The sequence below is a fragment of the Amphiura filiformis genome, chromosome 6, assembly GCF_039555335.1.
Source record: "Amphiura filiformis chromosome 6, Afil_fr2py, whole genome shotgun sequence".
Classification (NCBI taxonomy): domain Eukaryota; kingdom Metazoa; phylum Echinodermata; class Ophiuroidea; order Amphilepidida; family Amphiuridae; genus Amphiura; species Amphiura filiformis.
The window spans coordinates 68,715,083-68,739,971 of NC_092633.1; the positions used below are offsets into that span (position 1 = coordinate 68,715,083).

The 24,889-nt window shown below is 36.8% G+C and overlaps 1 protein-coding gene across 2 annotated transcripts in view; it reads left to right on the forward strand.

Moving 5' to 3' along the window:
- Positions 1-2,333: 2,333 nt before the first annotated feature.
- Positions 2,334-24,889, forward strand: part of LOC140155914 (mediator of RNA polymerase II transcription subunit 14-like) — a 38,563-nt gene continuing 16,007 nt past the window's right edge. For both annotated transcript variants that reach the window (XM_072178932.1, XM_072178933.1), the window contains exons 1-23: positions 2,334-2,422; positions 6,257-6,488; positions 6,972-7,077; positions 7,936-8,030; positions 9,367-9,445; positions 9,554-9,683; positions 11,843-11,883; positions 12,207-12,323; positions 13,092-13,170; positions 13,846-13,978; positions 14,407-14,554; positions 15,269-15,337; positions 15,795-15,837; positions 16,301-16,426; positions 16,711-16,795; positions 16,973-17,355; positions 18,109-18,140; positions 19,134-19,262; positions 21,582-21,658; positions 22,035-22,195; positions 22,721-22,852; positions 23,469-23,560; positions 23,936-24,085. In XM_072178932.1, coding sequence (XP_072035033.1) covers positions 6,292-6,488; positions 6,972-7,077; positions 7,936-8,030; positions 9,367-9,445; positions 9,554-9,683; positions 11,843-11,883; positions 12,207-12,323; positions 13,092-13,170; positions 13,846-13,978; positions 14,407-14,554; positions 15,269-15,337; positions 15,795-15,837; positions 16,301-16,426; positions 16,711-16,795; positions 16,973-17,355; positions 18,109-18,140; positions 19,134-19,262; positions 21,582-21,658; positions 22,035-22,195; positions 22,721-22,852; positions 23,469-23,560; positions 23,936-24,085 — 2,604 coding nt within the window. In that variant the 5' untranslated portion in view covers positions 2,334-2,422; positions 6,257-6,291. The remainder of the gene's footprint in view (positions 2,423-6,256; positions 6,489-6,971; positions 7,078-7,935; positions 8,031-9,366; positions 9,446-9,553; positions 9,684-11,842; positions 11,884-12,206; positions 12,324-13,091; positions 13,171-13,845; positions 13,979-14,406; positions 14,555-15,268; positions 15,338-15,794; positions 15,838-16,300; positions 16,427-16,710; positions 16,796-16,972; positions 17,356-18,108; positions 18,141-19,133; positions 19,263-21,581; positions 21,659-22,034; positions 22,196-22,720; positions 22,853-23,468; positions 23,561-23,935; positions 24,086-24,889) is intronic.

Genomic DNA, 24,889 nt, shown 5'->3' on the forward strand with positions numbered 1-24,889 from the left:
TCAAAATGGCAAAAATATCTTTGCGCTTCTCGCGCACTTATTTTGTCGCCAAAAAGAGCTGGATTCCCTATGACTTCAAGAAATTGTTTCCCACCCCATCACCCCCAATGTCAAAATCCCAATCTCTGTGACTGAATTAATTAATATTTAAGTTTGCTTGAAGGGAGGGGGGTGTCAGGGGTAGCGTTAACCCCCCGATCGGGGGTGAATGACCCCCTACATTTAAAAAATATTAATTTTTCACCCTCTACATTGGGCATATAGGCCTATGTGCAAGCTCGGGGGTGAACTCTGACCCTCTACTTTTGGACCTTACTCCTACCCCTGACTACACTGCAAAATATTTTTCACCCCTGAGATTTAATTTTCACCCCATGTATTTGGATTTTCTGCAAGCTCAGGAGTGAAAAATATGGGAAAGCAACCCCCGACTTTCGGGCCTTAATGCTATACCCCGGGGGGGGGGGGGGTTATGTGATTTTGTTTGATTCAATAGGGGGGGGTACGTGAAATTGATTCATCGCAATAGGGGGGTTAGGTATTTTTCACCCATTAAGCTCAACATTCTCCTGGCCCCCCTCCCGCATTAATAATGACCGCTCATTATTTACAGGGGGGGGGGCCGGGAAAAATGTAGGGGGGCTATGCGGTGTTCACTTTAACAAACAGGGGGGGGTTATGTGATTTTATTTTTTCCTGATAGGGGGGTCAGGTGAAATTTAATATTAAATTATTCACTATGATTATGATTCACTACAATATTTACCTCATATTTGGCCATTTTAGGCACAAAAATGTCGATTTTTGCGCGCTTCGCGCGAATCTATTCCTGCGCTTTGAGTTTAGCTTCAATATGGCAACATTTTTATGCGCTTTGCACGCATTTATGTCATAAACTTATTCTCTCACCAAAAGGTGCTGGATTCACATTTAATACTTCAAGAAATTTTTCCAACCACCTCATGTCATAAAGAAATCTACGCCACTGTTCATCAGAACATTAGCCATATGGCAGGGTGGCAAGTCAGTCCCCTCCCCTGCTCAGTCGACAGATGTATTGTGACAAACTTATGATTAGCATCTTCCTTTTGGTCTATTTTAGACCCTAAATTAACCCCATTTTTTTAGTTTCAAAATGCCAAATTGCCGCGTGCTTCGCGCGCATTTATCTCAGAAAAAAATGAGTAGATCTGCGAGATGTGCCCTTAAGTTCTGGTGTTTTTTTCATCTTGAACTTGAACACGAATCTCAAAAATGAGAGTTATAATTCCATCCATTCTATAATTCATAAATATGAGTGCTAGGGCAGCTCCTCTGATGCTTGGAAAAAGCATAAAACTTGTGGGACTAAATTAACCAAAACTTTGTGAAAGCCCTAGATATGCATCATCCTTTGGAATGATTTAGGCCACCTGATATTGCCCTCAATTTTGTTCATTTTAGCTTTTTTGTCACACGCTTAATTCGAGCGCATTTGTCCAGGTAATGTTATTTTAGTAGCAGATCAGTGGGACGATTTGGAAATCTTGCCCCCCCCCCGGCTCGGTGACTCCGATACATCTCTCTTTGAATTTTAGCATTGAAATAGCATATTTTCTGGGGACAGCTTGGAAAAAAACTTGGATTACAATTGTGGGGAGAGGGGTGTCTTCTATACGAAGAGCCAGAGGTGGCAATCATGTTGCCATGCCCAGGGGCCATCAAAAGGTGAATCCGGCCATGGTATACCAGCAAAATGTATTTCTCAATGGGGGGGGTTACGTATTTTTTGGCTGTTATAGGGGGTTATGTAATTTTAGATGCTGCTAATAGGGGGGGTTGTGTAACTTTATTAACTCAATTTTGAAATCCTCCCCCCCCCCCCTTATAAATAATGAACGGTCCCTTACCCCTACAGGCTAAAAATAATTGTATTGAATCCGTCTTTTTGAATAAAAATAAACACACTATCTGTGGTCATCTTGTGACTCCCTACATTTTGGTCATCACCCCCCCCCCCCTCTTTTTCTTTCCAAAAATGTATGACCCTGTATATTCCCCCCCCCCTTCCGAAGAATAGTGCCCTTGGTTTTCGAATACAGACCGTGACTTTGGCATGAAAAATTAAAAAGCTAGGGGTACTCAATTTGACATGCAAATATTGTGTTTTTAAAATACGATTTTATAAATACCACGATGTAGTTTTACATCTTTTACTTATAGTTAAATTTTAACTTGTTTGGACTCAAGAAGAGTAACATAATCTCAGAAACAAATAAAAAAATGTATACATTTAGATATCGTGGAGAAATAGAAGATGTTTGCTTAATTTCTTTTAAAAGTAAATAGAAACACTGGTGGCTGAATTCGGAACCAACGTAGGAAGTTAATTTTCGGGAAATAAGAAGACAGATTTTTTTCTAAAATTTGTACATTGTTAAAGGTATTTATGTCGAATATTCTTTTCTGTTTATTGTACGACTATTTTGAATTATTATAGGTAGGTTTTAATATTTTTAAGTGCAAGAAAATATGGTTAATTTGATCGGGGAAAGGTAACGAATTATCGACGATGAAGTAAGCTTATAATATAGTTATACAAAAAATAGAAAATGGCGATGTTTTCTTAAAATTTACACTACCCGACCATAAGGTTGAAATTACAAGTTTTATCAAATTGAACTTTGGCATCAAGGTTAAGCATGTTTTAAATGTACAAACTTACCTTTCATTCCATTGAACAACTTCAACAAGTTTTATTTGATCCCAACATTTCTGTTTTATCGCTCTATTTGACGTGTCGATGTCGTACGATCGTATAAAGTCAACAGACTAGTTGAGTAGTTCGCAAACTTAAAAAACTGGGCAAAACAGACACATCATTTATCGGTATGACATTTTCGTATTGGCGCTGCCCTATTTAAGTTTGCACTGCCACTGAAGTGAAGTACCATCTCAGTTTTGGTGCGCCGATTAGACAATAATAACTGCGCACCATCTATTTTGAGGTCATTGTGTGAAATCGGAGGGTTTTGTTTTGGGCTGAGGTATTTTCCGAGGGAAAAATACCGAGGCCCAAACAAAACCCCACAATTTCACACAATGACCTCAAAATAGATGGTGCAAAGTTCTTATTGTCATTCATTACCGTCGTATCTAATATTTTGAACAAATCAAAATGGCATTTTATGCCATAAAACGCTGTTAAATATAACCAGTTTTAATCATTATTGTAACCTACCCTACAAAAAAATCAACCAGGCGAATATAACATTCACGCCGACAACAAGAGCTACCAATCACAGAAGCGTGACGGCATCGCGTAGGCGTGTACGTTGCCATAACGCGTAGCTTATACACGCACGCGCGCGCAGAAGTCATTGTTGCGCGTCCGGAGTCATTGTGAGTTATTAATGCACAGTCAGGCAATCAATTTCTTTTGATTGGAGTACAGGCTTCGTGTATATTAATGAGGTTATGAATGTGCATCATGTGGCTGATGACTGTGCATATACGAAAACTTATGCCAGGTGAATTCAAATTTGCCATCAAACTCCATCATTTTATAGATCAAATTAAAGCCCTTGAGTAAAGAAAGCCAACACTGAAAACCTTTTTGTCATAGCACTTTCCGTAGGAAAGTTACATCTAGTCAAAGATTGACTTTCATCAAAAAGATTCAGCTAGCAAAATTCCCAAAAAAAGGAATTTCGGGGGTGTTTCTAGATCTTAGTCTCATGACGATAGCAGCTTTTTAAAATGGAACTGCTATCAAAATCCCTCTGAAATTCCATGTGCGAGTCTCTCATCACCAAAAAAAATCATATAATATTTGGGTCAAGTGAAGTAGGCCTATTATAGACAACATATTTATGTAGGTTTCCTTGAGCAATCGGTTCTTTTAAATTTCAATGTAAATTTGTATTGCCGGTTTAGGCCATTTTGGCTGACTAGCAAATGTGTTAACTGACGTTTCCCTCTCATACCTAAAACTTATTTATTCTGTAGGTATGAAAGGTGAATTCAAATTTGCCATCAAACCACATCATTTTATGTATCAAATTACAACCCTTGAGTAAAGAAAGCCAAAACTGAAAATTGTCTTGTCATAGCACTTTCCGTAGCAAAGAAGTTACATCTTGTCAGAGATTGACTTTCATCAAAAACTCAAGATTCAGCTAACAAACAGCATTTTGGTGGTGTTTCTAGTCCTAGATCTTAAAACAGTGATCTCATGATGATATAGCAGCTTTTCTATGTGGAACTAATATCAAAATCCCTCTAAAATTGCATGTGATTATCTCATCACAAAAATAAATCATTTATTTGGGTCAAGTGAAGTATAGACAACATATTTATGTAGGTCTTTTAAATTTCTATGTACATGTAAATATGCATTGTGTTTGGGCCCCGGTTTAGGCCAAATTGGCTGACTAGCAAATGTGTTAACTAAGGTTTGCATCTCATACAGTGTCTATATTCTGGATAAATAATGAAGTAATAATTACAATTTTGAGCATAGGCATTTAGGCAAGAAGTACAAGAAGCTGTGTAATTAATATTATGACAAACATGCAACTATTTAAGCTACAGGAGCCTTGTATTTTTTAGTGCAAACTGTATTGAAATCATGCAATTGCGTTGCACTAGCTTTTTGTTAGGCATGGGAACGTTAAACGCATGCATGATCCGTTTAAAAACGTTTAGCAATTGTGGTAGATGTGTAACACGCAAGTCATTTTAAAACCTTCAGGGTTTTTTTTTCACGCTATGCACCCACTGTGGTGTCTGTCTACACGTTTAGGGCCACAATGAGTGGGATAGAGGATAAATGAGAGAGCTCATGATCTTACAACCTTCCGACCAATAGCCTAGCACACCAAACTACATGACCACCCTCTACCTCTAGGCAAATACTGTAGCTGTCTACAGGGTGGACTAAGGATGACCACCATTTCCCTTCTCCTCTGTTCATCCACCAGTGGACTGCCGTTGACTTTGGAGGTCATAACTCATCCACCTTCACTGTCGATGCTAACTGCTGGTGCTAGCTCACTAGATCAATTAAAGCTTATAACAAGGGCTTTAACCTAATGGTCACCAACTTTGGGATTTGGCGCCCAATTGGGCGGGGTTATTTTATTTTATGTGCTATGAGCATGTGAAAGCTTATAATAAGGGCTTCCACATGGTCGTCACCTGGTTTTCGTTTGTGGGCAGGGGAAGGGGGTTAGGTTATACCTGGTCTCATGTACCCATACCTAGTGTATGGGTACATGGTGTAATGAATCACTCTCACAGCCACGGATCGAGCTGTCAAAGAGTGTATATTTCAAAACATGATAACTGCACCAGTTATAAAAATTCCCACACACATACCACTTTCAAAATGCACTCAAAGTCCTTATTCCATATCTGAAAAATATGATCCCCAATTTGTACTTTATTGATAAAAGTCTAAATATCCACATGACAAATTCAGCTGTACATGTCCATTGTATATGTTCACAACATGACCCATAAACATTTTTAAGCTTTCAGACCTAAGACACATGCATAAGGCCTTGATAGCAGTGACATGTGCAGTCAATAGCCCAATGCATGCTGAACAAGAGACTGTTTGGGAGTCCACATGTTCATTGACCTGCACATGGCTGACATGCTTCAACTGATGATGTGGCATTTAGCAATGTCATGATAGTGACCTCATAGTCACAGTCTCTGTTCTGTGGGGTATTGGAAGAATAACACATGTCTATATGAAAGGTCAAAAGTTAAGGGATTGTTTTGTCAGACATTTTGAGAGCCAGATTTAATCAACACCATTTGAAGCATGGTGTAGCTTACAAACAGGACACATAATTTCAGGATATTGACTACAAATTTGGACCAATAAATTTCCAGAGACATAATACAACCAAGGAAGCTTACTTCAAAGATGTTTAGGGCAACAGTGACATGGTAAGTAAAATAGTCAAGGAAGAATACCTTGGTGTACATTTGTAATGTAATTTCTGGTCTTTGTACATGGACTTCATGTCTCCCTATTCCACACGCATAGGGTCAGGTGGGGTCACGGGCATAGATATCTGTGTTTGGTCAAACACAACTATGCCATCTAGTCTTGATTTCTTGCCATTCAAAAAATGTATACTTTTATATATGTCTTGCATGAATAATTACAAAGTTATGGCACTTTTACTACATTGTACATGCATGTCTGAGAGTACACAGCTGCCTTAAAGTGATTCATTTTGATTTTTTTTTTATGTAACAGATCATGTGATAGTAACGCACCAGCAAGCAAAAATAATGCCTCCAATCTCAACTCCACAAACCCAACTGAGCTTGACCCCAATGGGTGGGGTTGGAGCTCAGGTGGGACAGGCTCCTCATCCTGGCAACAATAGCATCTCATTGGGGTTGCTGCTGGATTTTCTCGTACAGAAGACGTATCATGAGCTATCTGTGTTGGGTGAATTGCTCCCTAGGAAGATGGATATGGAGAGGTAAGTCTATGTTTTATAGGACGCAACCGATTATCGGATCAAATATCGGATCGGTAGACAAATGCCATATCGGATGAGCCCTAATGCTTTAAATTGAGTAATGGAGAGAGTAGGGCTTGACTTATGCAGAGGATGTTTAAGGGAGTGGTTTAAATTGAACATTAAGTTAGCTACAACTTACTCTGTTGAAAAAGTTTAGAAAAGCCTTTTAGCAGAGTGATTGCTTCCATTAAAAGTCAAGGTGTAGAGTACAGGTATGTTGACTAATTTAAAATTTTTAAGCATAAAAGTTGCTACCATTCCTCACAACTTTTAAAATCACATGATCTTTGAATATAATGTATAATTGTGACTTCAAAGTGTCAAAAGGATACTCAAGTTCATTTCATGTCTCATTGTATAATATGTGTACAAAAATGTTTACAAATCAAATCAAGTGCAGGTCCAAAATCATAAATGACTGAGGAATGATTTCTCTTACAGGAAAATTGAGATTGTCAAGTTTGCAAGGAGTACCCGTCAGGCTTTTGTACGACTGTTGGCTCTGGTTAAATGGGCAAGCAGTGCTGCTAAGGTGGATAAGTGTGCGGTAAGTGTCAAAATGTTAAGTCTTCGCAACTTGTTATTTTGTAATTAAAATTGATCTCAAACAGGAATGACAGAAATTACAAAATGTGGTACCGGTACACATCAGGGCTCAAGATACTTTGTTGTTTTTGTTACAAAAACTTTAATACAAATGTACGTGGTTAGTCGTGGTAGTACAGGATATAGCATAATAAAGTTGATACTGATATTGTTATACTTTTATCTTGTTTATGCAAGCTGTGCCATTTGTAGTGTACGTTTCCTTTTAAACTATAATGTATCGCAATTGGAGGCTATTTCAGTGTATTGTTTAGATTACCGTATTGGTCCGAGTATAGTCCCATGTTCGAGTATAATCCCACCCCATTTTTTGAAAAATTTCAGAAATTGTAAAAAAAAATATAAAAAATTTTAAGTTTTTTTTTGGTTTTGGAGTGTCCCTGGACCTAGACCTAAATGCTAGGATCATTCATGGTTGACCTAAAAAAAAAATGCATTGAATTTGAATGCATTTTGAAATCATTAATAGAGTATGACATGAAAACAAAGTATCAATTTTCATATTAAAAATATCTTGAATTTTTTTTTTTTTTTTTAGGTCAACCATGAATGATCCTAGCATCTAGGTCTAGGTCCAGGGACACTCCAAAACCGGAAAAAAAACTTTAAAAAAAAAAAAAAAATTTTTTTGAAATTGAGTATAATCCCACCCCCAATTGTGAAAAATTTTCACATAAAAAATGGGTGGGACTATACTCGGACCAATACGGTAATTGTGATTACTTCCTGTAATTTAACCCCTGTGGATCATTTTCATTTTGGAATCAATGTTGTTGTTTTTTTGTTTTTTTTTTAATAGGCAATTTCAGCTTTCTTAGATCAGCAGTCACTGCTGTTTGTAGACACGGCAGATATGATGGCAAGAATGGCTAGAGAAAATCTAGTAAATGCAAGGTAAATAGAAAAAATAAGGGATTCTATTATACTTTGATCATAGATGATTCCTGCAACATTAATATTATTTTGATTTCAATGCACCCAACAGGTATGTAACAGTACTGAACATTTTCATCAGGACTGTTGCCCGGACTGTTGTTGAAACATAAATGAAGAAATTTTATATTTCTGGTCCAATAAATCAGTACTCACTGTCTAGCAATCTAGTCACTCACTCAAAGTCTAGCAAACTTCTTTCTCAATACTATTGTTGTTATTACGATCTTCTGTTTACTGCAGATGATACTGGTTGCTCAGCAACGCGGTTGCCAGTTCATTTTCCAAGAATATCGTCAAACATGGCACTTTAAGGTTGTGCCTAAGTTAAAGACTTAAAACACTTTATGCAGAACCATCCTATTGCCTCCGACTTGCCATTAAAAGCCTAATGCTAAATTTATGATGTCAAATATCATTGATATACCGTAAACATTCACCTAATGGCGCACCTGGGCTCCTTTGCCTTGGGGTAAACTGTGCAAATAGAGAGTTCCCTCCTCTGAAATCCCAACAAGAACTAATAGTGCCGTGCCCTTATGTGCTAGTGGGAATTTTACGGGAGGGCACTTTAAGGTTGTGCCTAAAATTCCACTTATGTCAAGGGAGCTATTAGGTGACTGTTTACGGTTGTGTGTCTCATCTTAAGTTGGGAGTAATGCAGGGTCTTAGGCAGGATTTGAAGGTTTGGGTGTGTAAATTCAAAAAACTGGGTGTGTAAATTTAAGATTTGTGTCCAAAGTATAAGCCATGTGGGCAAAAACTGGGTGTGTATTTACAAATTTAGGTGTGTAAAATACTCCCTACACACGGCTGGCTGCCTAAGCCCTTGGAGTAATGCCATATTGGATTTTGAATTGAAGGGCAGATTTTATTGCATGCACTATAGCTAAAATAATAATTTCTCGATCATGAGAGTATGAATGTACTGCGTGCACTGCGTAATGTCGCAAGTTTAGTGGAATGACACAATAGCGCGATCGAATTGTGCACGCACAGGAAATGCAGCGCTACCCAAAACGTGTGTGTGGTAGGCGCTGTACGCCGACGCAATTGTCATTGCGTGCCTATCGAGCTCTCATGATCGAGAAACAGTTATTTTAGCTATAATAACCTGTTGTGCATATACACACGCTGTCCATAACACTGGTGACGCAACTCACTGATTCAAATCTGCCCCATTGAAATCCAACATGGCATTACTCTAAACTTGAAACAAGACAATATAGTTTGTTATTAGTTATTGCTCAGTGTCCTTGTGATAGTTGACTATGTTGTTTTATTGTTGCCGTTATAGGTTGCCAAACTTTTCCTTACCATGTGCTGTTGATGTTCTGACCACAGGATGCTACAGGAGACTGCCGACATGTATTAAGGTGAGTCTGGTTATCATGGCACAACTACAACAAATTGATCTAAAAACATAGACAATGCAGCTGTTATGTACTAACTGAATTTATGTTCTTACATTTGTTCCCACATAGGAAAAAATCGTACCACCTGACCCAATAACATCCAATGAGAAAGCATCAGTATTACAGAGATTGAATCAGATTATTCAACATAGACTAGTGACAAGTGAATTGCCACCAACTCTGGTCAATTTAACCATAGGTAGGTAACTTGAATGGCTTACAGTTAAGATGGTGGTGACACGGTCTGACCCAAGCCAGGCCAAAGGCAATAATCTTGAAATTGGGAGTGGATCAGGTTGTGTCAAGCAATGAGCAATCAGTGAACTCTTATACTACAGGGTGTAACAATAAAATTTGTACAATTTGGAAAGTAGAATTACACAAGTATGCTGCTTATTTTTTGGTTTAATATTTATATGTCTATCAAGATAATTTCTTCAGCCACCAGACAAGCTTTCTTCCAATAGAATCGATGGTATACAAGTGAAGATATGGCCAATTATATTACCTAGTCTTAAAAACGTGTGGGCCACTTTTGTCTGTGTGCGACAAAAGTGACTGAATAGAGTTGAACCATGGACCACTTGGTCTTATGATAGGCAATTTTAAACAATGGGGTATTCGAAGTGGTAGAAATGATTAAATCTCCTTGAGTTTTTGAAAGTCACAACTATAAGCACTGACATAACACCCTCATTTACTAGGAGTCATGGCTGCAGCTCCACAATGTTGGTTATCTACTTATGAATACAAAAACTGTTCTTAGTTTTACCAATAATGATATTTCAGGAATATGAGAAATTTTTTTATTTATAAGACATTTGAAAAGAAATATCATGACTTCATTTATAGATTTCAAAGAAATATCATATTATTATTTAGTACATGTTAATTTATGAAGAAAAACCACTTCATAATACGTTTGTGTCAGTTCTTTGATGTTTAATGCACAATAAGCGTACACAGTTTTTTACGCGTAGCGGTGCACATTTGATATACGCAAACATGGCAAAAGTGGCCCAACACGTTTTCTGGAAGATTTAGTTAATCGGACATAGCTTTTGAACCCAAGCTAGTAAAGAAACCAACTAAACGTCTTCTTCTAGCTAAGATATTACACATTGTATTGCATATAACATTTGTGTCATAACTCTTTTTGTTTTTTCCTGAGAAGTCGAAATGTAATTGTACAAATTTTATTGTTACACCCTGTATATATTTCAGCACAAGAAGTAACATTCAATCAGATTAGTCAATTATCAATCACTAAAAGCTGAAATATTACTAAAGCATATTTTAAATAATTCTTGTCCCTGGTAGAATGTACCTGTTGCGTACTAAGCGTGTACGCAGTGTAAGGCGTGTGCATGCATTATACACCTGTGTGTTATCACAGAGCTGCAAGTTCCACCTTAGCCAAGAAATATTTAAAATTGGCAAGCTTTGAGTGACTGAAATCTGACCAATGAGCTGAATCATTTAGAATGAGCCATGCTATTCATTGGTCAAAAATCAATGGCTTGATGCTAACAACTAGCGACTAAATTCTCCTTCATAGCTAACCATCAATATGTTTTTTTAATATTTTTTGCATGCTTTTATCATGTTTCTTGTTATTATGGTTTTCATCTCTCCTTATATATTTTGCCTGTAATATTTGCATATTGTTAATGTTTTTAATGCTTTGTACAGTGCTTCGAGATTATTTTGTAAGCGCTTAATAAATATGTGCATATTATTAATTATTGTATTATTATTATTCAATCCAACTTGACATTATGGTATACTCTGTATACACAAATGTGGAACGTAAACTAATGAGTTCCCAGCATGAATGCCTGATCACTAATATCTAGTGAATTTCACAGATATGTGCAAAAGCTAACTCAGCCATGTATTTGACTAAGTGTAAAGTGGGTTACTTTGTTTGTAGCAACATTATGATCTGTATCAATGCAATGTCCAAATTCCCCCAGTATGAATGATATTTATTTGATAAATAAAGCCAACACATTCGAGAAGGGCCTGGACCAATAATATTAATTGGTCTGCAAAACAGCTGTCAGGTTCATATGCTGCCTATTAGAAGCTCACTCTGAAGTGGCTATGAAGATTTGGCTAACACATGTTCAACCTATTGCGATCATTTTAAAATTGTGCAATGTTTGCTAAAACATCTGTTGCCTGTAGTCCATACTATTTCACAGACTTGCAATATGTGTGGAATCTTATGATGCAATGTATACTCATCTAATATCATTAAATGCTCCTGAACTTATTGAAAATTCAATGCATTAAAAAAAGTTTTATTTGAATTGCTTTAGTGTTAATTACAACTTTTGCACATTTGTTTTTCAGCTGAAGGGAGAGCTAAGTTTCATGTACCACAGGAGTTTGAGGTATGTGTGACTGTTGGTAAAGGAACAAATATGGGCGGTATTATAAGATGTATCAGATATTGGTTCTAATTTAAAGTTAAAAGTGTGAAAATGCCAAAACAACAAATGAAAAAAAGAACAGTACTATTAATTTAAAATTTTAAATAGAAAATTAGTTAGAATTGTCACAGATAAAATACTGAAAATACTTTGTGTCTTAATTTTGGGTGGCTAATGGTGATGATGCAATGCTATTGATGATGTTGCTGCTGCTGATGGTATAATAGTGATGATACGATACCAGTGATTATGACATTGATGATGTTGATGATACTTTCTTGCAGGCTACTTTGACCCTCATGGGTGATGACCCAGCTATACCATGGAGACTACTCAACATTGATATTCTTGTTAGTGATCCAGATACAGGGGACGGTAAAGTCCTAGTACATAGTATGCAGGTATGTTGTATTGATCAACTGAAGTTCAATATTATACCAGGTCAGGTTTTCCCAGGTTTGTAGATGTAACAATGGAGGTCAAATTGCGTATGTTTAATAGTCCTACTAAGAAAGCCATAATTTTCTCTTTGATCCATGAAACCTGAAAGAAGTGAAGCCACTTAACAATAGGAACTTAATGGCCAACCAAGAGGATCTCTTTTTCCATCAATGCAGGATGTAAAAATGCCAATCTTCTGGAAATTTCTGGAATGCTGGAAATTTACCAAAAAGGTTTTTTTTTACATATCTGAAATGGTATGATGATATTTTCTAAATTTTCTAATAAAGTAAGATATTTTTTGTTGTTGCAATGCGATACACCTTTACCCCTGCCATAGCCTACTCCTCAGTTTTGTGCTAAATTTTTTCACTATTTCTACAGTTCACAAAATGTTCAGGACATTTTGACAGATCCCACTGGCATCTCTGAGGGGGTGGGGTGTGGATGACTAAATAGTTAATAAATTAAGCAGAAAGTTGCTATGGAGGACAATGAAGTTGCAACATAGAACTCAAAGCATAGGGTTTATCACAACAGAAAACTCCCAAACAAAAATGGTGAAGTATATACTGGCCCATAGTGGGATAGAAACACTTTTCTTTATCAATTTACAACATTATAAGATTTACCTACTTGCTATAGATCAAAATAATGTACTCAATGTTCAAAGAATCACGACAAAATAGAGTATTCAGACTAATATGCGTTTATATTTTGTGTTGCAGGTGAACTACATACACCAGCTAGTCCAGTCCAGATTATTCAGCGATGAAAAACCTCTCACAGATATGTACAACTGTTTGCGTATCCTTTGTGTTTTAGTTGATGATCATCTGGTTTGTCCAAAGAGCTATTAGAATGGAATAAGATTGTAAAGTTTGAGTTCCTATGTCACTATGTGGAAAGCACACTTACGTATAGATGAGTTGACCTCAATGTTTATCAACAAAGGCAAGGGACTGGTATATCGATATGCTTGAGTGAACCCCATGCAACCACTACATTGTTCAATAGCCTTATTGTGATGTGGCGGGAGTTTTAAAAACAGGAGCCCTGAACAAAATATGATGCACGCGCATACTGCCAGGCAAAAACAATGGAAATTGTGATGATGCGTGGGCATACTGCCAGGCATTGACATCAGAAGTCAACTCATCTATATCAGTTTAGATAATATAAGCTAGCTGTGTCCAACATTAATAATTATGTAGCTTGTAATTGTGCCAGATTTAATCTTGTATCAAGAGATATTTTTTCTTTGTTTTCTTTCACATTGATAATATGAAGTATTGTACATTTAAAATTGCTTTAAAAAATCCAGTTAGTATGGTTGGGATAGATAGACAACAGAATAAACAAGGTTTGATGCTTTAAATGATAAATCTTAAATTGTGGAAAGAAAATCACATCATAAGAGCAAAACTAATGTCATGATTTTACCATATGAAGCAAGAGGCAACTCCTTAACTCCATATGTAGATGTGTTTTGCCAGTCATTGCAATTGGAAGTACTCAACTCTCAAGCACAGAGGTTGATAAGGGAAAGATGGGGAGAACATGTCATGATTGAGAAATATATGGCGGGACAGTGTCTTACACTGGCATACTGGAGGTACGTAATAAACCTTTCATTCACAAGCAATTGCTGCTGGGAAATTCTTCACATAATTAGCAGAGGCACATAATCCACCCGGTTTAAACACTTCAATTCAGATATTATAAAAGCTGTTTTCTGCTAAATGCATACAAATGCAAATTTTGATATATAGATTTTAGGAGGGAATATTTGGGTGGAAATGAGTCATGAAATTAATTTGGTCAACATTTTAAGGGAAAATTCTTGAAGTTTGGGTTAAAATTTGAGATTGTGCCAATTGTATGTTCTACTCTTGAATCGTGTCTGAAAATAGAAAACTTTGATTTTTGTGCTAATATTTTCACTGAAAATTGAAAATATAATGTTCAGGGTGGTTTTAATGTAGAGAAATCTGTTTTGCATAATGGTAAGAAAACATTTCTTTCATTCTGCTATATCATTAGGGCACAGAGTTTCGGCAATGATGGTAAACAGGAGAAGTACACACTCTCTGTGGGTATCGATTCATCGGATGCAGCTAAACCATTACAGGTCAATCATGAACCACCACTTCCCACAGAGGAAGCGGAGCATGTAAACCAGGCAATAAGGGTGAGTAACACTATGTGGCCTTATAGGTGGATTTGACAAAACCAAACCTGTGCATGTTAACACTGAAATTTTAGGGTAATTATGTAAGATCCAATGGCCATCACAGCCAACCACTAACAAGTTAACAATGAACAGCAACTTGCCACTGGAGGAGCAAAGTATGTCAACATAGTACTTGCTGAATAAAGGAGACTAAGGCAAGAGAACAAATTTATTTGATCTATAGATCGACCATCGATGCTTGATCGATAATATTATTTGTGAAATCAGTTAAATAACTATTGTTAATTGTGATAATATGAATCTTTGCCTGTATTGACAATGATCATTATAAATTTAGCATTAATTCTGACTAATTAGTTGCTAGTTTATTAATATCAAGCATCGAAGCAGCATCGACAATCGATCCAGAGATCGAACAAATTTGTTTCTCGTGCCTAATTTGGTGTGTTATATGATCATATAAATGATCTGTAAGATGCTGTAGTGAATTTCTTGGGATCAGATGAACATGAAGGTGGCTATGATTAAATGGTGTATGCCCTCTGTTGTTTTCTGCTTGGTCTCCAAAGAATTGTATTCAACTTATACATCTGGGATTTGCCATCTTCTCTGTGGTAGGTTTTTTTTTAAATTCAATTGTGTTAATTGTAGTAGGTAGTTCCTGAAGTAGTTGGTAATTTGTTAGCCTAACATTGTTTTTTATCCCAACAGTGTGACAGGTTGTCAATTGAAAGGCTTCTAGTTGAGACTGTGTTGGTGCGATCCAAGATTAAACTACAGGTAAATATGTAATGTCTTACAAATTCAGTGATACATGTCAAAACAAATTTGATGTCTGTATATACATCAGTGTAGCAGGAACCTGAATTGTATGTTGTCAAAAAGGGGAAGATGACATGTTAGATTTGATAGAATTGTGTTTTTTAAGGTAGCAGCATAATATATGTATTGTAGGGTATCTCAGTAGACAGCCCAATTGTGGTTGGCCCTTGAACAGCTCTGAAATGTACAGTAAATATAACAAACCAAGTGTATTTGGCCCTCAAATATAAATCTTTGAAATGATTTTAGCCCTCCATGGCCTGTGAGCAAATTTGCTTGAGAATATTGGTGTATTGGAACATGTTTTGTACTATATAGCTACTCAAATGAGTACAACATAAATAATTAATGGTGCAAAGTAACTGTATGTGACACTATAATCCGTGAAGTAAATATAATTCCCTCTATCCTGTAGGAGCTACAGACAGTGTTACAGAGAGACCTCATCTTTACAAAATGTAAGTAAATAATAAATTGTATCCATGTCGCCTCCATTCCCCTTATCCTGTTATGTGAACTATGAAGTGGAACAAGTTTAGAGCATTTGCTAATTGGACCTAATTGGAATAATTAGATGATTAAAATAACTGGAACTTTGTGAATCTCAATATTCTGCACATTGGTAAGATAATGCCTTCAGCTCCCAAAGTGCAGAATGGTAAATGAAGTAACACATTTCTACATTTCATTTTGTAAGTCACCAAAATTAATTTTCAAGAAAATACTGAAACAAGTCTAAAGTACCCAAGGGTACACTGTAGTATCAACACTGAGTAAGCATAATGTTGGCAGTTGAGACATAAATTCTAATTATTTGATATCTACAAATTTGTACAATCAGTACCGGTATATAAAGATATATATTTTAAAGTGTAGAACAGTGTATGCATAAATTGACTCGTGTGCTCATTTTCTTGACAGCAACAATTGAAGGCACACCAGCCCTGTTATATCTTCCCATAGTAGAACCATGTAGCCCTGCTGAGTATTTGACGGTGTCAGTAGACCTACAAACAGGGGTGTTACAGCCAAATATTGCCCATTGTGGTAAGTCAAATGATATAGTTATCAAAGATTGTAATAATAAGATTAGAGAAGCTTTATGCCTTCAATGCAGATGATAAAATAAGGAGTTCTAAACTCAGGTCTCTCCTCAGTGTTCTTTCTATGTGCAGGTGGCAATGAACAGATTTGTTCAAATTGTTTTTTAAAATCATTGATTGTAAAAAAAATGAGAATATGGAAAATATTGTTTACAGACATAATAGTGATTAATTTGAGAGTATTAATATTTTTAAGTGAAATTTTTTCTTCTACATTTCCCCCAATAGAAACAGGTCTTCTGGAAGAAATAGAGGAATGTCTGAACTCTGATCCAAGTAAATTAGCAAGTTTCCAATACATTGCGACTCTAAGGTAAGAATCAACTTTTGTTCTGTGAAGAATGAAACAGACAGTCAACATTGCACTTTGTTAAAATAACACATTTCTTAATCAAAATAAAAGCTATGATCCAAATCTGATATATAAAGTGAGATATTTAGTCAAACACTACATAAATGATTCAATTTTGATTCCATCTTAATCCTACAGAACCTTGATTTTAATGGAACATTGTAAACAGTCGGTGCAACTCTTACCTGTACGCTGCTGGGAGAAGCTCCCTCTAGTGGCCGTCTCAGGAGAGCATCCATTGAACAAGCTGTCATCTAAACGACTGTACCTACAACTCATGAGACATAGCAGTTATTACATAGTAGTTGACTTCAAAAACAAAGGTCCCCATCAAGATGAAATAGAAGCACGTTATCACCTGATGCGTGTGCGATCTGCAAGTTTTTATGACCAATCCAACGTCACTATGGATATGACTAGTACTTCTGAAGCTGACACAGCAGAGACATACCTGGCACCATTAAGTTTATTAGCTATTGATCCAAAGGGCTGCATTCATGGACCAGACACATATGCACCAGGTACATAGTGCTAAATAAATCATGCTTTTAATTAATGTTTTGTTAATCTTTTATTTTAATCATTATAAAATTGTATAATTTAAATTGTGGTCTTCAGAAAACAATGATTGTGTTCTCAAGATCACAGTGATAATCAACAAATAAAAAGAATTCAAACTCTTTGGAGGTCTTTCAAGGTAAACAAAACATATCTTAACTTTGTATTGCATTTGACCAACTTGTGGGTTTGGTTTTATCATTTCTGTGCAGAAGTGAAACCATGTGTTGATATCATTTGTTTTTTCTCCCCCTCACTAGTGCAAATATATAAATATATCAGCATCACATGATCCCAGTCATTTCCAAAGTCTAATGCAAAGTTCTATGTCAGGATCATGTGATCAAGAGTAACATTGATGGTATGTTTTCCTAGATCCATATTCAGAGCATTGATACGATCAAGTGATTAGAATATATAGTTGTGGTTTGTTTTTGTAAATGTTTCTTCCATATTGTCATCATTTACTACACAACACCAAAACCATACAGATTATTAGAACAAACAAGCTTAATTAATGAGCAGTAACAGTGTTTACTTATGTTTCCAAGTATTAGTGTATCTAGAGCTCATGGAAAAAAAATAGTGTCAAGCAAAGATTAGATTTTAATATATTTTAAGAAAGTAAAACCTTGGTATTGGTACAAATTTTTGTGTATCCATATTCGCAAACTTGTTTAACCGCATTGTTGTTTGTCAACCTGTTTTTCTTGTAGTTAAACAAGACTCAAATGCTTACAAAAGAAAGGTAAGTATTAGGTTCATTTAAGTTTGTTGTGTGGTCATAAAGTTGTTGTGAAGTAAACATATGCTCGTGTTGAAGTCCAGATATGAATGTGTAATCATATCTTCCTGTAATTTCAGGTGTTTGTCTTCCAGTGGCTATCATTAATTTGAATGTCACATGGACAAGTTGTGCATTTTAATGGAAAGAAATAATGCCAGCCATGTTTGTTGCAGTTTAAAGACAAATTTCTTCATCTTTGCCTTTAAAAAAATCCCATTTTTCCAATTTTCCTTTTTAGAATTCTCTTTTGGAACAACTTTTAAAATATCTACACTACAAGATTCCTATTGCGGCCGCCTGCACAGGAACACCGCTGCCAAGGTACTTGCCTGTACTGTGCGGTACCAGTGCAGTACCACTGCTGGTGGGTCCTGTGCAGTAGTAGCATTGGTACTGTGCAGGTACTTTGTGTGCACCTGTCAGGTACCTTGTTTACGGTGTACCTGTGCAGGTAGCTGCAATAAGAACCTTGTAGTGTAGTCATGGAGTCAGAAATACAAAAACTGCAATGAAACAGAAACTTGAAAATTGATAATGGTTGACAGCAGTCCAAAGGTGCAGGCAGATTTGGTGAAGATATGTTTGCATTATGTGTAGATGAATTGTATATGTTTTTGAAGCAATATTTGTGGCTCTGTGTGAGCTTTTGCCATGTATCATTATACTAAGTTTGTTCACTCTGATTGGAATGAGAAGATATTAGGGAATGATGTGTCCTTGAAATTTTCTGAATTTTTTTTTTTTTCTTAGCCTACTCCATTTCCAAGTTCCCATTTTGCGGATGGTGATGGCGAATACTTACTCCTTGTAAATAGGAATTAAAATTTTGCACAACCTAGAACCAGACTGTTAGTAAATCCCATTGCACATGTTTGCAAGAAGATAGTAACATACTACTACTAATGCACATGTTTCCTGCATATGATAATGATGTTTGTTTTCTTGTGTGTACAGTTAATGTCTGTTGGAAGCAGTCTAAAGAGGCAACGATACTCCACACATTGTGAATACTTTCAAAGTGAATTAGCACATATCGTTGCCATGTGTGATGCAAGAATACCATACATTACACTATGTGAAGAGGTGAGTTTATTGACCAAGTCACTCCACTCAGAGTGAATTAGCACATATCATAACCATGTGTGATGCAAGAATACCCTACATTACACTATGTGAAGAGGTGAGTTAATTGATCAAGTCACTCCACTCAGAGTGAATTAGCACATATCGTTGCCATGTGTGATGCAAGAATACCATACATTACACTATGTGAAGAGGTGAGTTTATTGATCAAGTCACTCCACTCAGAGTGAATTAGACCATATCGTTGCCATGTGTGATGCAAGAATACCATACATTACACTATGTGAAGAGGTGAGTTCCTTGACCAAGTCACTCCACTCAGAGTGAATTAGCACATATCATAACCATGTGTGATGCAAGAATACCCTACATTACACTATGTGAAGAGGTGAGTTCCTTGACCAAGTCACTCCACTCAGAGTGAATTAGCACATATCGTTGCCATGTGTGATGCAAGAATACCATACATTACACTATGTGAAGAGGTGAGTTCCTTGACCAAGTCACTCCACTCAGAGTGAATTAGCACATATCGTTGCCATGTGTGATGCAAGAATACCATACATTACACTCTGTGAAGAGGTGAGTTCCTTGACCAAGTCACTCCACTCAGAGTGAATTAGCACATATCGTTGCCATGTGTGATGCAAGAATACCATACATTACACTATGTGAAGAGGTGAGTTCCTTGACCAAGTCACTCCACTCAGAGTGAATTAGCACATATCGTTGCCATGTGTGATGCAAGAATACCATACATTACACTATGTGAAGAGGTGAGTTCCTTGACCAAGTCACTCCACTTAGAGTGAATTAGCACATATCGTTGCCATGTGTGATGCAAGAATACCATACATTACACTATGTGAAGAGGTGAGTTCATTGACCAAGTCACTCCACTCAGAGTGAATTAGCGCATATCGTTGCCATGTGTGATGCAAGAATACCCTACATTACACTATGTGAAGAGGTGAGTTCCTTGACCAAGTCACTCCACTCAGAGTGAATTAGCACATATCGTTGCCATGTGTGATGCAAGAATACCATACATTACACTATGTGAAGAGGTGAGTTCCTTGACCAAGTCACTCCACTCAGAGTGAATTAGCACATATCGTTGCCATGTGTGATGCAAGAATACCATACATTACACTCTGTGAAGAGGTGAGTTCCTTGACCAAGTCACTCCACTCAGAGTGAATTAGCACATATCGTTGCCATGTGTGATGCAAGAATACCATACATTACACTATGTGAAGAGGTGAGTTCCTTGACCAAGTCACTCCACTCAGAGTGAATTAGCACATATCGTTGCCATGTGTGATGCAAGAATACCATACATTACACTATGTGAAGAGGTGAGTTCATTGACCAAGTCACTCCACTCAGAGTGAATTAGCACATATCGTTGCCATGTGTGATGCAAGAATACCATACATTACACTATGTGAAGAGGTGAGTTCATTGACCAAGTCACTCCACTCAGAGTGAATTAGCACATATCATAACCATGTGTGATGCAAGAATACCCTACATTACACTATGTGAAGAGGTGAGTTCCTTGACCAAGTCACTCCACTCAGAGTGAATTAGCACATATCGTTGCCATGTGTGATGCAAGAATACCATACATTACACTATGTGAAGAGGTGAGTTCATTGACCAAGTCACTCCACTCAGAGTGAATTAGCACATATCATAACCATGTGTGATGCAAGAATACCCTACATTACACTATGTGAAGAGGTGAGTTCCTTGACCAAGTCACTCCACTCAGAGTGAATTAGCACATATCGTTGCCATGTGTGATGCAAGAATACCATACATTACACTATGTGAAGAGGTGAGTTAATTAATCAAGTCACTTGTCCATTTCATCTATCCTCATTGTGAAGAATCAAGTGTTCATCCTTTTTGATGCAGAAGCAATTGAAAATGCATAAACACATGAACCCTAGTATCAAAGCCTTTTCTGAGAACACCAAATGCATAACTTGTCCTCGGAAAGGTGATGTGTTATTAAAAATGTCCTCGTAAGAGTAAAACAGGAGTATGTGCATTTGGTACTTGGAGATAAATGCCCCCTATCTTACACGAAATCTTGCCATCACATATAGGTCATTAGAAAAACCTTGTGTACCTTCAATTTAAGTCCTCAGATTTATTCTTAACCAAATACACACCCACACAAACACATACATAGCAAGCATCAACATTTTTTGCTTTATCAATTATCTAACATGATAATTATGTAATGGATGGACATTTCCATTGATCAGCTCATAATTTGGTTTTTGTATTTTCTTCTTATCCCATCAGCTTACAAATGCAAATATTCCATACCAAGGAGTGCAAGTAGAAGCTGAAGGTGTTGGACTGGTGCTCAGAATATGCGAGTAAGTTCAAATTCGAGAAAAGATGGTGAAGGTTACAGTGGGGATTAGTACATACATTTCTTGTTAAGGCCTTGGTAACTATCTGTAATTTGTTACAGAATTGGTTGAGCAACTGTTTAATCCATGAAGCTGTCATGGTGGTATGGTTAAGGCAATGTTCTTCTATAAAAGTTTGGGTTTGATTCCCGGCAGGTCAATTTGATTTCCTCCTAATGTTGTCATGATTTGATGTAATTTCAGATGATGTTTTCAGATGGTTGCATAAATTGTATTCTACTGTGTCAGATAAAATAAAGAAGCAAACAGTTAATGGTACAATGTGTCCACTATTTGTCTCCTGCACAGTCTTCCTTATATCTCTGTTATTACTTGCCAGGTTACCATCAGTAGAAGGTGTTACAGCGGAGACCAACAAAGCTTTGGCATCATCGCTGTTAGATTGTTCATTTCGTCTTCAACCCCGTGGTCATGGACCTTGGCAAGTTCAGTTGGCATTTGGAAATTGTCCTCTATCGAGCACAGCTCCCAGGGAACAAGGTATGGACTTGGCAATATTGATTTTATTTACTAACTTTGTTAGTGTACAAACAGTTAATATATGATGTTCCAAGCAAAATTCTTGTTTGAACACCATTTCCACAATCATGAAAATGGAAGATTTTTTTACATTTGAAAAACATGTGATTTCTCTGTCATCTTTGTCTGCCCCCTCTGGTTTTCCATCTGGCACGAGTAATTGTACAAATATACCACCAAATGACTTGAGTGTTATTGTAGGACCATCATTTGTGTTCATTTCATTTTCCTAACCAGTGGTAAGGCTGACATTTAAATGGAAAGAGTACAGACATTGGTGAGATGTCAGGAATTTTATTTTTGCTCTTATGAAAGTAATCTAGGTATGGACTTCAAATTAAGCAGTTTAGGAGTTTGTAGCATTTTTGCGGATATCAATTTTTTGCCTATACTTTGTCTATATCTGTGATTTCCCATTTATGAAGGAGCACTCATATTATAATGTCATAATATTGATACAATGTTGTATATTATTACTTTTTGAAGGTTCTACAAGGTCTGTGTATCTAACCTATGAAGCAGGTAGTGTGGTACCAGTGTTGAAGCCATTCTTGTTGGATTGGAAAGCCATTAACAGACTTTATCAACCATTCCTACAACTAGCTGAAATCATTTCAGGTATTTGATTGTTTTATATTTCCAAACTGATAGTGACCATTTTAATTCAAGCAGTTAACACAATAACAAAACAAATCATGCAAAAGTGAGCTTAACTTCATAAACATTCAAACAGACAGTAATTATACACTAGTAATGCATGTGAAATGCATGCCTGCTTGCATGCAATTGCATACTTACCCACACCCGCCCCCCACAGACACCTAGGTACAGATTCAAGAAAATTCAAATTTTCTACTTTTATGGTTGTGTGTGACACAGAAAACGTTGTTTGCTTGTCCTTGCCGGCCCAAATCTTACAGGTTTTTAAACAGTTTCTCCTGACACTAGTGAACTGTTTAAAAACATGAATGAAGTGATACAGTAGGGAAATATTGCAAATAAAATCTACTTAGGCATTTGTATTAAGCTAATTATGCCTATGTCAACGTGTTTTGGGTATGAAATAACAAACAATCTGACCGATGGACATTGTCTGTCAAAGAGGATGTAAAGACAAGCAAACTATTTTTTGGCCTAAGAATGAGGCAGAAAGAGAGGGGTGAACTAAGAGGAAAGGAGAGGCAGACATATATGATAAATGGTTCTTATGTTGTTGTCTCTTTAATATCAACAGATCCGTCCCAACCTATGTTTCGTCATGTTGAAGTGAGATCATTCAATTATCAGAAACTTACGCTTGCTTATGGAAAGGACAAGACCAGTACCGTAAGTATATTGTAATAGTGGTGTGAATTCAGTAGGGTTACAAGATTTACATGGCGTGCAATTTTCTATATTATCCAGCACATTATTTTTACAATCACAGGCTGGTTAACTGATTCTTAACAGCCATATTTTAAATAGAAAGTGCAACAAATGTGCATAGGGATCTCAAAGTATTGTGGGGAACACATTTTGAATTTGGCAGATAACTAAGCTACATTGCAATAGCCATCATTAGACAGGGCAGTGATACTTTGTAGTATAGTAGAGGACAAAAAAGTCACTCCCTATCCTGCAAGAGTACTTCCCCCCAGCTTGAGAACAGACTGCCTAGCTATAGGCCCAATGTTAACCAAGTATTATTTATCTTTGTACCAGATGACAGTGTTGGTGGATCCCAGAGATGGTCGCTACAGGTTACTATGGGGTGTTGTTGGGGCATCATCAACAGCTAATTGTCATGTGATAGTACAGCATCAGCTGACACAGGAGTTCAACGAGCATCAGAATCTTGTTAGACTTATATCGGTATGTACAAGTTGAATATTGAAGGGTGACTAGACTGATTGATTTGCATCAGCTTAGCTTTCAATTCGCAGGTGTGTTACTTTGGTATTTTATGGTGCGTTATTTTATGGTGTTATTTTATGCAATGCAACTCTATTTCTAATGTATTTTGATGTATTTAGTTTGACCCCTGGGCAAAACTGGAAAAGAGTGTTGATCACTGAGCTTTGTATCCCAGGCAAAACAAGTTCTAATAAGTTAACAAGATACATATTTGGTGCATACGCACCAATATGAACCTCGCGCCAATGGGTCCGTGTTCAACGTACCAGAGGAAAAGTTGGACATATCGCACGACACAAAGTACAAAAAAGTGACTATATCTCATTAACCAATGATCCTACAGATATGCCACCCCTGACTTTTTTGTTCCTTATGACCAGATGGAAAGTTTGACATATCGCACGACTCTGTGGGATATTTGGTTAAAAGAAAGATAGAGGGTTAAGTACACAAAGTAGAAAAAAGTGACTATATCTCATTAACCAATGATCCTAAAGACATGCGACCGCTGACTTTTTTGTTCCTTATGACCAGAGGAAAAGTTTGACATATCGCACGACTCTGTGGGATAATTGGTTAAAAAGATACAAAGTTAAGTGCACAAAGCACAATAAGTGACTATATCTCATTAACTAATGATCGTATAGATACGCGACCTCTGACTTTTTTGTTCCTTATGACAAGAGGAAAAGTTTGACATACAGCACAACTCTCTAGGATATTTGGTTAAAAAGATAGAGGGTTAAGTGCACAATTTTTTTT